At 40.5% G+C, this 18207-nt stretch overlaps 1 protein-coding gene across 1 annotated transcript; it reads left to right on the top strand.

Moving 5' to 3' along the window:
- The first annotated feature begins 385 nt into the window (after nucleotides 1-385).
- On the top strand, nucleotides 386-16676 carry hspa9 (heat shock protein 9). The gene is made up of 16 exons (XM_030061459.1): nucleotides 386-689; nucleotides 2137-2195; nucleotides 2446-2533; nucleotides 3684-3865; nucleotides 4509-4633; nucleotides 4789-4862; nucleotides 5229-5335; nucleotides 5688-5850; nucleotides 5975-6067; nucleotides 7624-7833; nucleotides 9242-9469; nucleotides 11744-11966; nucleotides 13635-13729; nucleotides 13968-14060; nucleotides 14689-14829; nucleotides 14989-16676. Exons 1-16 carry the CDS (start codon nucleotides 609-611, stop codon nucleotides 15073-15075), a joined length of 2049 nt encoding a protein of 682 aa, XP_029917319.1. The 5' UTR covers nucleotides 386-608; the 3' UTR covers nucleotides 15076-16676.
- The last annotated feature ends 1531 nt before the right edge of the window (nucleotides 16677-18207 follow it).

Here is an 18207-nt window from a genome sequence, read left to right as displayed (position 1 = left end):
CAGGATTTAAATTTAGAAGTACCGCCTTATAATTATGTTATAAAAAAAAAGTCCTACTACTATGTTGTGTTCATTCAGCATCACTGATGTAACACACGTGAAAGAGCCCCCTCTCCCCCAGTTACATCATGACCTTCACATGCCCACTACGTATATTCGCCCCTTTCATGTCCTGTTTACAAATTGGAAAAAACTGTGAGAAATCTGGTAAGTGTCTATACCAAAACTTCGAATATCATATTTGTACTATAATTATATTAATACGTCCGATCCCATTTTAAAATGTATATCATATATTTTTTTTCAACTCTATAAAAAATGTTCAGGCAGTATTTAGACAGCCCAATAAGGGTCCTTTAGCGGTGCGTGGTGCAACATGTGTTGGATAATTCCAGAAGAAGCGTCGCAGTTTCTTTGGACCAGCGGTGCCGCCGTACCTGAGCTCAGGCTTTGCCTTTAGACACCGTGTCTGAAAGACTTAAGAGTCCCGGAGGTGTTAGCTCTTTTGAAATACTCTTCGCTGTGCAACAGTTTGAGGGGTTTGGCTTGATTTTACGCGCTGCGGACGTTTTATAAGCTAAGTTAGCCTGTTAGCCGGAGCTGTCACAATGTTGAGCGTCGCCAAAAGCATTTCAAGGACTCTGCCCTCACCGACCTGCACCAGAAACGTGTCCTCGTTGGTTAAGAAGGTGAGCTCCAAATATTCTCAGGCAAACCGACAAACCAAATGAGACGGAAAACACGATTACACAAGTTTTCTAACCAGTTAGCAATGTCAGCATGCTAACAGCGCTAGCTTGAGGCCAGCCTACCCTAATCGTGACTGTCAAAATGTCGCTAAGCTAACCGGCCAGTGCTAATTAACTGCTTTCACCAAGTCACAGAGCGAGTGCAAAGTCATGTTAATGCTCTTGCTGTTGTCTGTATTGTTAATGTCGGCATATTCGATATTATTCGACTACAAGGTAAGTTGAGGTGATAGCGGCTGTGCTAATGGTCTTAAACGGACGCTTCTCCTCCGGCTCAGCTAACTTGCCGTCGCCGTCCTTGTTAAACGGTGTGTTGTTGCTGATATGAAGGGTGTTTGTTTTGCTGTAGGTGCTCGCCGCATCCCTCAACTGTCGTAATGTGGAGCAGCAGTTAGCTCGTGTGTTGTGAGTCAGATGGAGCTCAGTGCCAAACTCACATTCATGACCTTCAGTGGGGTGCCCCCTCCCGCTACATGTTGCTACCTTAGATTACATGTGGTACAATTTGGGCATGCCACTGATGTTATACAACCAGCATTTTTCTCTAAACAAAGTTTTTTGCATTTCAGTGGGCGGCATTATTGAGTGTAGCCCCTCTTAAACTTTTTTATTTTTTATTATTATTATTATTTTTAATGTAGCCCCTTTGGAATATTGTCTCAGTGTCTCATTGGGATACAGTGCAGCACACCACTAAATTAACAGCCTGATACTGAGGAGATTTTGCTGTCTCCTCTTCCTCCCCGTTTTCAACTGTGTCACTGCTACCTTTCAACCACTAATCCATTTTCTGGATTTTTTTTCGTCTTGTTTTCCCGGTCATAGTGAACAAACTTTGCTGCTTAACGACTACGACGGCAGATTTAAACCACAAACACACACATTTGAAAGCTTAAGGAAACCCAGAGGGAAATATAAAATGTGGTTTAGCAAACTTACATTGTACATTCTTTAAAAAAACGTGCTAATTATTTTAGGAATTATGGATGCCTGATTTTTTTTTTTTTTAAATTAACATTTGAAAAAAAAAAAAAAAAGAAAGAAATCTCATGTACCCCCTGCAGTCCTCCAGTATACCCTTAGGGTTACATTGTGTACCCCCATTTGAGAACCACTGGTGTAACACACATAAACAAGTCCACAGCTGTCGTGCATTTTCATCTGCAAAATGTTGTTTGCTGTTTTACAGCCTCTCTGAAGTTGAATATACTGTTGTTGTGATATCAAGTTACCAAACTTTTTATTTTTGCATTAGACAAGGGAATGGTTCATATATCTTGATGTGGCACAGTATCCTTGCTGACATGAACTTGTATTTTGTTTTTGTCCAAAGAGAAGCTATATTGTGTGCCATTAAATCTCAGGGTATCTTTTGATGTGTCCTCAGGCATGCTGGAATGGCTTTCAACCAGATGCACTCAGAGCCCTTTCCAGGAGGGACTATGCGTGAGTATCACCACAGAAACAATCTAAATGCCCTAAAATTTGTCATTTGTAATTTGACTGCAGCATGGTAAAAATGGTCTTTGGCTTTTAATAAGATTATATCGTAAATCCATAAAGAATGCAGGCAGTGTAATGAAATGATGAAAGTAGAAAGTTCCAATCCACATACTAACATGGAGTTATTTTTGGCTTAATCAGAGCATCATATTCATCTTGCATTGTGAAAGTGTGTTTATGTTGTGTATTGCAGGTCAGAGGCCATCAAGGGCTCAGTCATCGGCATTGACCTGGGAACCACCAACTCCTGTGTCGCTGTCATGGAGGGCAAACAGGCCAAGGTGATTAGTCTGTGTGTGGTCATGTTAAGTCTGAAAAAGCTATTGAAATGGTGACAGTGTGATTTTATGTGTGTATGTGTGTGTGTGTGTGTGTGTGTGTGTGTGTGTATCTATCTATCTATCTATCTATCTCCCCCTCCCCCTGTCTTTTTAATGTCTCTCTGGGACATCTCTGTACCACCATCATTTATTTGCTACAGTGTTTTGTTACACATTTACCTCTCTTCCTGTGATTTGGATATTACACTTGTACACCATGATTAATCATCCATTTCTCAGCCATACTGACTTTTACAAGTTCTTAAAGTGTGTTTTTCTTCTAAATCATAATAAGAAGTGTTTGAGATGACCTGATAAACCCTGTACTTCGGTGTGGTGCAGAGTCTCTGGCCCTCAGATGTAGGAGCACATTTGGGGAAATCAGATTAGCGGTCAATCTGGACATGGTCTTTCAAGCACCTTGTGACTCTGGTAGTTTTTGGTCCTCTGCTGAAACCAAAGTGATGTGACGTATGCATTTTTAAGAAGCTAAAATTGATTCCTACAGCTAATTTTTAACACTGTTAAATTGTAGGAATAGTTGAGGCTCCCATGACCTGAATTAAGAGTTGGCTAAGGCTTTTGAATGCCTGTTTTGTGGAAACAGGAAAAATACGTTGAAGTGATGGTTAAAACTGTGTCAAGGTTAAAAATAATGAGTGAATTTCAGTGGAAACAGTGCAAGGTGAATCATCAATTATTTTAAGATGACTTTTGGCTGAATGTTTTGTTCTGATTCAGTGAAGGGGATCTGAATGGTTAGAACTCTGGTTCACATAATCATATCCAGTGTGTGTGTGTGTTTTAATAAATTTACCAAAAATAGCATGCAGCAAAAAATGTTACTGCAGACTGCCTGCTTGAATGTTTTTTTTTTTTTTGACATAAGCCTCTAAGTTACACAGCTCATATTGAAATGATTTTAAAATTAGTTTTCTTAATAGTAATTCATACGTATCATTTGGTTACTACATGTGTAATGAGCATACTGCGATCCTCTTGGTAAACAAGGCAATCAAATTCAAGGTCAGCCAGTGCAGCTCAGTGTTGTTTTTTTTCCCCAATGATTTGATTGCAGCTAAAGTTTGGTTACTTGCTCCCTAACCCCTAGGTGTTGGAGAATGCAGAGGGAGCGAGGACGACTCCTTCAGTCATTGCCTTCACAGCAGACGGGGAACGTTTGGTGGGAATGCCTGCCAAGCGCCAGGCTGTCACCAACCCCAACAACACACTCTACGCCACCAAGAGGCTCATAGGACGGCGCTTTGATGATGCAGAGGTCCAGAAAGATCTGTGAGTATGGTTTTCCGCCTGTTAATCAAAATGTTGTGCTGCTCATTTTGAAAGTTTTTTTACTTTAAGTATTTACTTAATACTCCCTCGGAGCAGTCTTTCATTTTACACACCATATGACTTTATCTCTTGCCCTCTAAAATCAGGATCTGTCAGTGTCTTTCCTGTTAATGATCAGACAACCAAGTCTTGTCCAATATTCATGTTGTCCTTTAGTGGAAATGGTGGAAACACCTCGAGCAAAAGAGTCTTTTTTTTTTTTTTTTTTTTTTTTTTTCCTATCGCTCATCCAGGATAGGTTAGTGTAAACCTGTTTTATTGAGAAAGGCATATGGATGGATGGGAGAGGGACAAAATTGTTAAATAATTCAACTTCATCTTCAAAACTTAAGTGATAACATCTGCCTAGCAACAGCAAATGTCTCTTCCTCCACCAATGATGCAGTCGTCCTTTGGGCTCTTTTGAAGTAAATATGTCTGCTTGATGTAACCTTGTAGCATCCTTTGTCTAATAAGTGTAATTTTGAGAATGATAGACTGCAGGAGAGATGTTTGATTCCTCTTCATTTTTTTAATCAAATATTTCGGACAAACAACTGAGCAAATAAACAGACTAATCAAGTTGTATGTTTGTCGTGAACAGGAAGAATGTGCCCTACAAGATTGTGCGCGCATCAAATGGTGATGCCTGGGTAGAGGCTCATGGGAAACTCTACTCCCCCAGCCAGGCTGGAGCCTTCATCCTGATGAAGATGAAGGAGACTGCAGGTAAAAAAAAAAAATAAAAATAAAAGTCAAGTTAATAAAATTAAGATTTTACAATGGGCCAACAAATTTGCACCATTTGCATGTTAATATTCATTTTTCACATTTTCATCAAATCAGTGTATTTGTAGTGTTGCTGATGGTATATTGTTTTGCAGAGAGCTACCTTGGACACAATGTGAAGAACGCTGTGGTCACTGTCCCAGCCTACTTCAATGACTCTCAGAGACAGGTACATACACACTCACTCACAAACCAGCAGACACTTAAACATAATTAGCCAGCTCACTCGACTTTTCCAAAAGCTATCGTATGTTAGGACACAGAGAGAAAAGTATTGGCTTAGGTGAACAAAAGCCAGCAAGACTTAAGTTAGCAAGGATAAAACCTAACTGTTCCTAGTGTTAGTGTGAGAGAACACCCAGTTAGAAACCCGGCTTAAATGTTAGATGAGGAAAAAGGGTTTTATTAAATGGACACCTCTTGTCACAGATGTTTGGTTGACTATGACACCAACAAACGTTGGTTTGGTTCTGCACCAATTCTGAGCTTGGATTTGTACATGTTATGGTATAATCCTATATCTCCGACTCCCTAGGCCACTAAAGATGCTGGTCAGATCTCTGGTCTGAATGTCCTGCGTGTTATCAATGAACCAACAGCCGCTGCTCTCGCCTATGGACTGGACAAGACTCAGGACAAAATGTAAGTAGAGACAGACAAGTCAGCAGTTGTTGTTTACATTCAGCAAAACCTCTACCGTTATTGAAGCAATTAGTCAGTTATGTTAGAGATCATTCATTAAGCCAATTAGTTATATCATCAAACAACACACTGGCCGTGTTATATCATCGAGGTTATGGCAGGACATAAGGCAGTGCATGTGCCTCTTTAGCCTGTTCTTGTTATGGTGATACTTGATTTTCTCAAAGTGCTAAAAAGGTGTTACTCTAATCATCAGCCCCATTTGTGTAATTTATTTGAGACACTGGATATACCTATACAGTTGTTGGCATGTCTGTCTATAAATGAAACACCCCTTTATGTCTGTTTCCAGTATTGCTGTCTATGATCTTGGTGGAGGTACATTTGATATCTCAGTCCTGGAAATCCAAAAGGGAGTTTTTGAGGTGAAGTCGACCAACGGAGACACCTTCCTGGGAGGAGAGGACTTCGACCAGCACCTCCTCCAACACATCGTCAAGGAGTTTAAAAGAGAGGTAGGCAATCTGACTCAGTATCTTTATATGATTTATAGTGGAACTGGTGCTGTGACAACTAGGTCCGGTGCCGTTTTCAGCACACAACAGTTTTCATGTGTGCTGTTACATCTTTTCTTTCCAGTCTGGTGTGGATCTGACCAAAGACAACATGGCTCTGCAGAGAGTCAGAGAGGCTGCTGAGAAGGCCAAGTGTGAGCTGTCCTCCTCACTGCAGGTACACGCAATACTCAATCACTCATCGATACCCGTGTGTTTTTGTAATTACACAAATGGGATTGAAGTGGTATCAAGGGTAATGAAACAACTCAGTAATGACCACATAGACATTCAGATGAGAGAAATTAAAGCAAATTTGAGCAGTTTTTATTTGTTTATTTGGCAGTGGAAAGAGTTGTGCTATCTGGACACCAGGCAGATAATTAGGACTCTAAAGCCCTATCCAGACAGCATTAGCATTACCACGGGAAGTGGAGTCATTGGTAATAATAGCCTCAGGACCAAAGGAGTTGTGTCCCGTCTGACTTCCCTGCTAAAAATCCATCTGAATTGATCTACTGAAATTTTCGCTGATTCTGGCATCCTGTGGTAACTTTAAAGTGATAGTTTGGGGTTTTACACAGTAAAAATAATGAAAACCACTACCTGTCTTTTAGCTAATTCATTTGAAATAAGCACTGTATGTTTGTGGGGACACAGAAACAAAGTAATCCCACCTCTTAGAAAGAAATGGGGTTGAAAAGAGCGTCAATAATCAAATCTTGTTTGCTGGTGCCGATTCACTTGTATTCAGTTTGGAGCAGCACCCTCCCGATGAAGAGCTTGGTCTCACATTGACAGGTCAAACCTGGCAGCTCTATTAGACTTGTATGGAGTAGTAAATAGGACAAAATGTGTAAAAATACAAGCTATCGCTTTAATCTACATCTGTAACAATTTGTACTAAGCAAGTTTATTACAAGGACCATAAACCATGGGGAATAGAGCACCATCTTTACAGATGTGGAGCCTCTTTGGCCTCTTTCTGCTGCACTGTGGGTGATGTTCTTAGATTACTATGCTTCCTCCAAGTAAATTATTCTGCTGTCTGCATGATTGACCATATGCATGGTCAAAATTAAATTACTGACCGCCCTTGTTAATGTTATCTGGAGAGCAGCTTTAACGCTACATTCACAATCTAATGCAAGGAACAGATCTTATTCAAATTAAGCTGGAAGCCTTATGCAAGAAAAATATGCAGAACATGAGTTATCAGATTTATAAAGATTATCAGAGAAAATGCTGAGTTAGGCCACCTGTGAATTAAATTGACAAGGCAAATCTATGTCTGGCAGTCTGTGTTGGGTTCAGTACTGATAGAGGAAGGTCCCGCTTTTGTGCTTCACTGCAGTGTGCTCTGTTTTAGAGTCTGTTGCTGCTGAAATGCTGCAGGTTGTGGCCCGATGAGGACTGTCCTGAAGGAAAACAGGACAGGCCAAGTATAGGGCTGTACACACACAAACACAATCTTGATATTCCCACACTTTGCTGTAAATATTTGTTTTGGTAGCTTTTCTGAAGGCTTGTCATCCTCTGAACGGCTGCCTTCATCAGGTGTTAAAAATACAAATGAAAAGTAAGAACTAGGCTGAAGTATCAGATGACAAAATGACAAAGGGAAGTTATACTGTTTTTTCCCCCAACATTTTATTCATAGTGCTCTTTGCTTGTGAACTAAAAGAGGATGCGGGCTGAACATGATTACAACATGCTGAATGCTCTTTCTCCCAGACGGATATCAACCTTCCCTACCTGACCATGGATGCCTCTGGTCCCAAACATCTCAACATGAAGCTGACCCGCTCCCAGTTCGAGGGCATTGTTGCTGACCTGATCCGCCGCACCGTGGCTCCCTGTCAGAAGGCCATGCAGGATGCCGAGGTGTCCAAGGGCGATATCGGAGAAGTGCTGCTTGTCGGAGGCATGACCCGCATGCCAAAGGTAGGACATACACATACACTAAGGCCCCTGGCTATGGAGCTTGTTAGGTGTAGTCTCAGTACAGACTGTTGCAGGTTGCCTGTACCTCAGTCAATGTGCTGCTATATTAACAAACCACACTTGTCTTGGAAAAATCTGAGGGAAAACAAAACAACAGTTTAACTCTGCACACACAAACTCCTCTCTGCGCACACACACTCTGCAGTGGATCATATTAAAAAAAAAATCCATTTTCTGATCCCTTCAGCCATGTCTGTAACCCTAGCAACCAAACACTATATATCTTGCTCACAATCACAATAACAATATGATGCGCTACACCAATCAGGAGTCTTATGGGCTCTAAATGAAAAGTGGTGAGCCCTGATGAGGAAACAAGAAAGCAAACAAGATGCAAATTTTGTAAAATCTGGGTGTACTTAAGCAGAATGTGTAGTGAGTAGTAGTATGTAGTGAGTATGCGGTCAAGACACAGATGATAAGGCTGATGACCAGAGCAGGGAGTATGTTAATGTTTTTTTTTTTTTTTGTATAATGCTGTTTGTAAAATGTCATGTTAAATGTTTGTGTCATGTTAAATGTTTGTAAATGGAGCTACCAAGGTGCAAGACAAATTTCAGACTCGTGTCTGACAATAAAAGTAAAGTAGTAGTAGTAGTTAATAGTGTAGCTGTCAACATAGTAGATCAGTAGGTCTACCGTTCAGGCTGTTTTACAGTGAATAAATGCTACAACTTCCAAGCTAAGTTCCTGTGTTTCTTATTTAGAGTGGCAGGGGTTAGCAACAGTGGGTTAGTTAGCTCAATTTAAAGTGCTCTGGCTTTCAAGGTGGACCGCCTTTTCTCATTTTAGTGTCATCTGTTCAGTATTTTCTTTGCATTTGTCACTTTTATGTTCTTCTCAGGTCAAGGAGGAAGGAGTATTTTTGAACTTGAATATTGCTGCAAAGCATAGGCTCCTTTTGGAATTGAAAAGGTTTAATATTGAACAATTTGAACAAAATCAAAGTAGAATTTCTTAGTTCATTACCTTCATGTTATGAAGTTAATCTAATAAATAGTCTAATTATTTTAGTAATGGACTAATCTGTAGTCAGTTATTAGTTGTTAGTAGGGCTGCAACTAATTAACTACAAGTAAGCTGATACATACTTGGCCTGTCAAACATAAGACAAATCAAGGTAGCCAATAGCATTCACCACCTTGATGAACAAATTTCTTGCAGCAAAAGCGAACTTGTGAACAGTACTCAATATAAAAAGAATTTGCGTAATGATTATTTGCTGTTTTTGAATAAATGAGGATGTGGTACAAAACGTGCACTAAAGGGGCCAAGTTTCAAAAAGTGACTGGTTGCTCCACCAGTCCTACATTAACTACAAACTTCCACTTTGTGTGTGTCTCTAAAGGTTCAACAGACTGTTCAGGACCTGTTTGGCCGCGCTCCCAGCAAATCTGTCAACCCTGATGAAGCTGTTGCCATAGGAGCAGCTATTCAGGGCGGCGTGTTGGCCGGTGATGTCACTGATGTGCTGCTGTTGGATGTTACACCGCTGTCTTTGGGCATTGAGACTCTCGGCGGAGTCTTCACCAAACTCATCAACAGGAACACTACAATTCCCACCAAGAAGAGCCAGGTATGAGGTTAAACTAACTCTTGGTTGACTTAGTAGCTTGAAATCCATTAGTACCCACATTAGAAAGAGTTCACACAAGTAGCTTTTTTAATAGAAAAAAAAAACTGATTGAACTGCATTTTGTTCTGCTTTTATGAATTCATGTATTCAGTTTTAATGATGCACAGCATCTGGCTTATGGAGTAACCTAGATGTAGGTTACATGTTATGTTGAAGGTATCACTGGTTAGGTTTTGTGTATTCAGTTATAGGTTAAAAGGTAACACCGGCTTTTTTTTTTTTTTTGTCTTCTTTAAATGCTCCCTGTCAACACCTAGTCTTTTAATGTGTGTTTTGGGTGATTGGACAACACGTGGATAGCACTGAATAAAAATGTAAACAATCGCAAAGACGTATTGTGTTCCAATCACTCAAACTACTTGCTGAGGTAGTCTGGGGTACATTTGACCACATCATTTGTAGCATTAGCACTAATGTATCCTGACGCATCGCTGAGAAGGACATAGTAATTTAAGTGATTAGGGGAATAACAGAATCCAGACATATAGTAAAGACTGGTTTTAACAGTGTGTCTCGGCTGCCCACTTGTGTTCGGATCACCCAAAACACGTGTTTGGACTCCACAGTGTCATGGAGTAGGTCCCCTCTCATCTCATTCTGCCTACTACTCAAAATAGTTTTCCTGCTCCACAAGAAGCCATTTGCTGCCATTCATGTTTGTACAGTTTGAAAAACCGCTTCCATGCAGTCAGAAAATTCATTACAATAAAAATGAAGACTTCATTAGTCTCCTCAAACTTTGTTTTAGCATTAATTTATTATGATTAGTGGAACTCTTCCTGTATGTCAGCTGACAGCCACAGGAAGAAATGGAGTCCACCAGGAATTAATCCTTCAAATGACTCCTTACAAACATTGCTGTTACATCACTTTATCTGTCTTTTATCAAGGGGGTCTTTGGTTACACGTTCCTCATATTGTAGCAGGACAGCATCTAATTCCAAGTCTTCCCTGACATTGTAAAACTAAGCTTTAAAACAAACCAAAAAAGTAAAGGTCAAACTTGGTTTTGATAGTCCCCTGTAGATACAGAAGTTAAATATCACCAAGAGATCAGAGGAATATCAGTAAGCCCCATAAAATACATTTCAGCAGCATACTAACATATCGATTGACATTCTACTGTGTGTCTGTTGCTGAAGTTTTAACAAACATGTACAGAAGACAAAGTTGATGTTATTGCTGCCCGCTGTGTTGTTATGAAAGCCACCAGCATTCTGGGCAGGGACGCATGAGAACAACGGCATGACATCAACAACAGCTGATGTTGGCTTTAGAAATTAAATATTGATATTGGCCTGAAATGAAGAATTCTGCAGATATTGCATGCCAATATGTGAAATAGGTCAAATCTGCCTTGGTTGTGGCTGCTGTCAGGATTTTCTCAGGGAGAGAATCATCCAGGCTTGTTTCAGAAGATCGAATCTTCAAATTTTGTTTGAAAGAAAATGTTGTATAAAAATGAATATGAATATTTTACTTAAGTTGAAGTTTTCTTATTTTGCTCAGTGGAATGTGTACATATTGAAAATCATCGTATTTTATGTCTGTATCTGCCAGTGGGCCTTCACAATAAGAGCAGACATAATAAAATGTTAATTCCACTGCAGGAGAGACTTGATGTTCTCTGCAATTAGGTGGAAAAAAATATGTGCGTATATGAGTTTGGGCATCAGCCCTGTTTTTAAATGCAAGGGCAAGAGGACAAGAAATTTTATGACCTATCACAGCGCTGGTGGGAGTGTCTTGCCCTGAACTCCAATGGAAGCCAGTGACTTACAGGCATGTTTTTGAAATGTATTGAAATGTAATTGGCTTATTTATATTCTACTCAATTCTTGTTGATATTTAACATACATATCAATTGACTTTCTGCTGAATGTCTATAGGGAGACTATCCAAAGAAAATTTTAACCAAGTAAATGTCAATGCAGTCACAGCATGTGTAGCAGCATGATTTAAAATTGAAATTTGTAATTGCGTTACCTTCATAGTAAATAGTTGAGTCGGTGACACATGATTAAACTTTTGTGATGCCAGTCAGTGTCGTCCACCCCTGATGTGATGGAAAGTGGTCACTCTGGAAACACTACTATATGTTATCCATCCAAGTAGTTGCTGCTCCCTGTTGACTGCAGTGTGCATGAAAGACGCAAATGATGCTGATGTTTTAAACGAGCAGCACTTTAAAATGTCTGTCGCTTTTCCCTGTAGGTTTTCTCCACAGCAGCAGATGGACAGACTCAGGTGGAGATCAAAGTTTGTCAGGGTGAGAGAGAGATGGCGGCCGACAACAAGGTGTTGGGTCAGTTCACCCTGGTGGGCATTCCCCCTGCCCCACGTGGCGTTCCTCAGATCGAGGTCACCTTTGATATCGACGCAAACGGCATCGTCCACGTCTCTGCCAAAGACAAGGGAACTGGCCGTGAACAGCAGAGTAAGTGCAAGCCATCAGTACAGCCAAACGTATGTCTCTGGACAATTTTACAGTGTAGTTCAGTTGTCCTAAAAGCTTTGAACTTCTGACTTGTTTCATGTTGATTATTTCTCCTTGTTGCCGTGGTGATTTTGTCTCCAAGTAGCTCTAACTAGAAACCTGTTAATCTAGAGAGTTGGACCAGGGAAATCACAGGTTGTAGCTATTCTGATATTCATAGTCAGAAGAATAAAAAAATAGCTTAAAAAGAACAGTCTTGCCCATACCAAATGACTTGCTGTGGTTGGACTATAACATTCTTACTCTCTTGTGTAAGGCTGAGCAATTTTATCGATTCTGCGATATATATATCGATATTTTGTTTCCCCAGAAAGTATCGATTTTTCAGCCGCGAGTATCGATACCTTAAGCCCCATTCAAATCCCCCGTGCTCTGTCTGGCAGTCTGCTCGCCGCCCATTTCCCCCGTTTGCATTGCAGGAGAGCGATTAGGTCAGCCAGCCGCTAGTGTTGATGTAGAGCATTTCTAGCAAGTTACCCGTCTAGATACTCTCTTTACACAGACACCGACGTCTGTCTCTCCCTGTTTACACAGTCAGAGCTAAGAGATTCAGGAGAGAGGCGGTGAATAAAAATCCAGCACCTTCAATCCATGTCAGTGCGCTACCGCAGCGCACTGACATAGATTGTGTAACAAAGCGAAGAGTTGCCACTCCGCTCTTTTTTCCCTGGCTAACAGCAGCATACTGGCTTTGCTTGTCTATTCAGAGAAGAGATATCACTTCGGCTTATTTTTCAATCTGTTATCACATGCATACTACTGCTCATTTATTGGTAGCTGAATTGTTAGGTCTGTTTGATAAGCAGTTTACATTTTTAAAATAATAATAATAATTTAACATATTGTTAAATTATTGGAGTCAAGCCAAACTAATTTTCTCATCACATCTTTGATTCATTTTGTCCAGCATTTGCAAACTGTAGACTCTGTCCAGTCAGAGCCATATTGTGTAATTGATTGTTTTCAGTTCAATTAATTCAATCCAAGTCAATGGAACACTCACATGATGTCATCAAAATCACTCTGTCCCTTTAAAATCTTTCAGAAAATGATGTAAGTGTATCGAATCGTATCGTTGGCCAAATATTGTGACATATATTGTGTATCGTATCGTATCGTGAGATTAGTGTATCGCTACAGCCCTACTCTTGTGCATATTCATTTGTTCAGGAAAGAGAGATTTAAGTTCCAGGAAAACTTTGTTGCATGTAAATGCAGTTTACACTGCTAAATGCAAAACAAAGTCATCTGATAAAGACTTGATTTAGTAGTGTTCAGTCACAACAGATCAGTTCTTAACCTCGTGCATGCAACCATAACAGAGGACACAGTGGGTCACAACACTTGGCAGCAAAACAGTAACAGTGTGTTCCAGTAAATAAATAATTGGACTTAACTGGAAGACTGATAGACGTAATGGGCTTTGGGGCAGCAATATTTTGAGGATTTTCTCACACTGTTGTCCAAGTGTCTCAACTCTGTTTTCCAGTGTATTTGAATTAGATAACATTCACACTTAGTTGCCTGAAAACCCTCACTCAGCTAACTCCTGCTTGATGAATGTGTGTGGGAAACCTCATCTAATACCCTCTCTTGCTCCTTCTCCAGTCGTCATCCAGTCTTCAGGAGGTCTCAGCAAAGATGACATTGAGAATATGATCAAGAATGCTGAGAAGTACGCAGAGGAGGACAGGAGGAGAAAGGTACAGACTGAGCTTGATCAAGCTGGAAATACTCAGTTCATTGAAATGTAATCATAAATGAAGGTAGCCTACAGTAAAGTGATAATTAATTAATTAAAACTGGAAGAACCCTCATTCAACTTATACTAGGTTTCACAGTGTGCCTGTTATTTCTCAGTGACTGCTCTGAATGGTTCTAGTGAGTTTAATTCAAGCCCATGCCAGCTCCTCCATCTAACCCTTGTTTATTTGTGTGTAGGACCGAGTGGAGGCTGTCAACATGGCTGAGGGCATTGTCCACGACACAGAATCAAAGATGGAGGAATTCAAGGACCAGCTTCCTGCTGATGAGGTAAAGCTGCCAAAATCTCTTCTGTTCCCTGAGATTCATTTTGTTCCGTAAATTTGGGTTTCTAAACCTATGTCTCTGTTTACAGCAAGTATTGTAAATAATTGTTTGAACCATTAAAAGGTGCTGTGCACCACCATTTATGACAACACAGAGCATAATCCAGAAGGACTCAGGTTACACCATTCTGTCTACAGGGTGGAATTACTCAAAATTGCAGACAGAAATCAGCCCAACTGCTCTGTGCAGTGCTTGGAAGATAAAGGAAGTGCAGCAGTGCTGTAGGCTATTTATTCTTTATGCAGTTGTTTGAAATATTAAAACTAAACCCAGCAAGGCGAGATAAGCTTAATAATGATGTTTAGATCAATAAAAGCCATACTTGCAGTATACAGCTGTTTAATTATTTAAAATATTGAGTACAGGCAGATCCCTAATATTAACTGACTTGGATTCCAGTAGAGACATAAGTTGATCAGGACATTGCTAGTCTGCTGTTTGCCCGGTTAAGGAGATAAATCAGCATCCTATCATACAAAATTTATATTGAACCTCTAAATTTGTACTGCTTAGATTATGCTGTTACACACAACCCAGCAGCATCCAGAGTTTGTTCTCTCATTTCTTCTAGTGCGCCAAACTGAAGGAGGAGATCTCCAAGGTCAGGAATCTTCTGACCAACAAGGACTCTGAAACAGGGGAGAACATTAAGCAGGCTGCGACCAACCTGCAGCAGGCATCACTCAAACTCTTTGAGATGGCCTACAAGAAGGTAGGACTAGACTCAAGCAGTCAAAATGTCCGAGTAGTTTGTTACAAGGTGGCCATACACAAGATTAAAATATTATTTTCATTACATTTTAATATGCCAACTTGAGTGCTGTGAGATGCTTTTGTAAAAGACTAAGCCTGTACCGTGTCTGTCCTGTAGATGGCGTCGGAGCGGGAAGGCAGCAGCAGCAGCAGCAGCGGCTCCTCGAGCTCCTCAGAGGGAGAGAAGAAGGAAGGCCAGCAGTAGAACACCCTCTGACCTTTGCACTTGGTTGTTGTGGGAACACCATGGCAACGGAGGATTGTGGGGCTGGGGCTCTAGGGTGGGGAGGGGGCAGCAGTCCTGAGTGACGTGCTGCATCTTAGTCGTTCTCACCATAATGTAATATAATATTCTACTGTTTTGGCAGTACAATAATATAGTGAAGATAAAATAATGCCTATGTATGTTCCTCCAAACCCTATGATATCCTGTCTGTTTATAATTTAATTGTCCAAGCACGATTTATCCTATCTTGTTCGATTTTATTTTATTTTACAGAGCTGTTAATTGTCATTCTGAGGTAGTGAAACTGTGCAGATTTGTTGAAGGCATCATCTAGGATTCATTTTTGGCTCCATCTCTGTCTGGTCATTTAATGCGGCAAATCAAAACTCTGCTTTTTTTATCGCTCCAGTCAGTTTATGTTCTGTTTCTGCACTGCTTTGGGGTGTGTTGAGTCAAATGAATCCTTTCACACTGTTTGGGTGCAGAAGACAGGCGTGTTTCACACCAGACCTTGTAAACCTCCCTCATCATGTGTAATGTACAGTGCTCCATGTCAGACGTAGCTGTGGTGGTTTTAACAGTGTGCTCACAGCAGCTGGTAGGCAGGAAGTGGATTAGATCAGCATCTGGACCGGGCTGTTTGAAATGTGTTTGGCCTCACCCTCATCCTCTCCTCAGGTCTGAAGACCCTCCCACTCCCCGGTTGTGCTTAACGCACTCTAAAGATGTATCAACTCGTGTGACACTGCAACAACCACACTGCTTTCATGTCATTGTCTCTAGTCTTTTGAAATCTTGGAAAACGCTTCTGCTCCATTCGATGCCTGAAAATGTGATCTGATTCCCCCTCTGGACCTCTGGCCTTTTCTACAGGTTTAATAGTCCAGGGATCATTCAGGCTAGAGTGGAAGTCATAGATACAGATTGAACTATATCTGATACTATAGTTGGAAAGTGGAGTATATATAGTATCTGTCTGGATGAGTGTATGAGGACAAGAATGAGATTTCAGTTGAAAGAAAAAAAACATTCTGTTCTTGTATTAGGTGAAGAAGAATGTAAGGCTTTGATTTTTTGAGAAATCCCTCCTTTTAGTTCATTGCATCCTCTCCCGCGGTGCTCTTCCTGAAAACAAACGGGACTGTTAAGAGTTCAAAATGAACTGTTGTCCCTCCTATTGCTTGTGCTCATGTCAGGCAAATCAGAAGTCTCGAAGTGTGGATTCAGCCAATGAAAATTTACCATCTGCCTTGCACAACGTCCAATCCTGTGGGAGGCAATGAGAGGACGAGTTAGGATGCAAGGAACCAGTAAAGGACTCAGAAATAGGAGCCCAGCCGTGTCATTCCCCCCCAGGAGGAAGTTGTGTTGCCATAAACTGTTCTATATGGTGTGAAGACTGCTGCTGGCCTGCCGGATAATGAGCCGTTACGCTCAGTGTACAAAGAGGCAGGCAGACGGCCGCTCACTGGTGAATTGCAAGAGGACTGGTTATGTTTTTTGGGGGTGTGATATTATTACTGGAGTGAAAATTGGGGTCTCAATTACTGTTGTCTTTTCTAATAAAAAGTTCAATTTGATTCTGGCTGTATTTTTTTTTTTATTTTGTCCTTGAGCTGTTTTTTAGCTGGTTTTTGGGAAAGGTTTCTACACTCAAAAAAAGGTTTCAGACACTCAAAAAAATCACATTTAAATTGTAGTGTTCCTTCATGAAAGCAGCAGGTAGTGCCAAATGGCTGGAGTCAGTGATATTGGATTTTGACAGGAAATTATTATATAACTGGTCCTAGCTCACGTCCACATGGCAAACCCTCTTTACACCATCACCGAGGTGTCAGCAAGTCCTGATAGACTCTCAAAATGTCTTAAATTATCTACATTCTCCTCTTTGATAGGACCACAGTATCAGTTCCTCCATTTTAGTGCTCTCATCCCATTTCATTGCTGGCATTAAGAAAAAAAGGTCATAAGTCATAAAAAAAAAAAAAAAAAAAGATGCACCACACAAACACTATGAGCACCTTGTGCTGTGTCCAAAATTCAACTTGGAAGTGAATTCACATCAGGGGGCTGAACTGTACAGCATCAATCACAGTACGCAAAAAATGTTCACTAGTTTGTCATTTAGCGTTCATTAGCGAAAGAGAAATCAAGTCAAGCTGGAATATATGGCTTGGTTGTCTGCTAAAACTAAAGTGTGGACTGTATGTGAGCAGGTAAAGACTTAAAAATGTCTAAATTAAGAAAAAGAGAATCACAAGAGCCTTTAACAGGCTGACTCTGAAACCAACTAAGCTTCAACACAATACGTTGCTTCAACCGAATGCATAGCTGGGCCCCAAACTGCAGACCGAGCTACCAAAAGAAATCTGCTTCCTCGCCATTTGGCAGTCCCTGGGTGCGTCCTGTTACGCTTAAAATGCTCCTCACTTTCCTTCACTACCTCCCTCTTTCCTTTGTAGAACCCAGGAACTGATTTTGTGATTTTGAAGTTTATTTAAAGGCCAATAAAAGGGCTTTTCATGTGAGTTTACAACGAGTTTACAACAAAACAAGATGAACTGAACTGACTTAATCCTCATAGTGGACAAGAACAAACAAAAACAACTGTAACAGGGAAAAATGGAAGAATCTTGAAGGACCACAGAGAGAGGAGACCCCATTCGGGGCCAGACAGGTGTGCAATAAGCATCGAGCCAGTGCTTACAAGCATTACAGTCATAATACAAAAGATAAAAACAATACCAGAGCCTCTGAGCAAGGAAACCGACGAGGATCTAATCACATGACACCAGGTCAGTTGAAAAACAATTCATGGTCATATATTGGATTTGGGAAATGTTTGGGCACAGGTCTGTGCTTCCTATATAAAATACGATATTGGATATTTTTTTTAACCTTAGAAATATGCAGTATTCATTTTTTACACTGTGTCCTTCACCGTATACCCATACAATAACACTGTATACTGTAACATTCCATAAAGGACAAATTCAACCACTAGTCTTTTTTTTTTTTTTTTTTAACACCAGTGGAATGTTGACCATATTGTATTGTCATCTGAGCTTTCTCTGGAAGTCCTGCCAAAACAAAAACATAAAGATAAACAAA

The sequence above is a fragment of the Myripristis murdjan genome, chromosome 10, assembly GCF_902150065.1.
Source record: "Myripristis murdjan chromosome 10, fMyrMur1.1, whole genome shotgun sequence".
Lineage (NCBI taxonomy): Eukaryota > Metazoa > Chordata > Actinopteri > Holocentriformes > Holocentridae > Myripristis > Myripristis murdjan.
This window is presented reverse-complemented; position numbering and strand designations above follow the sequence as displayed.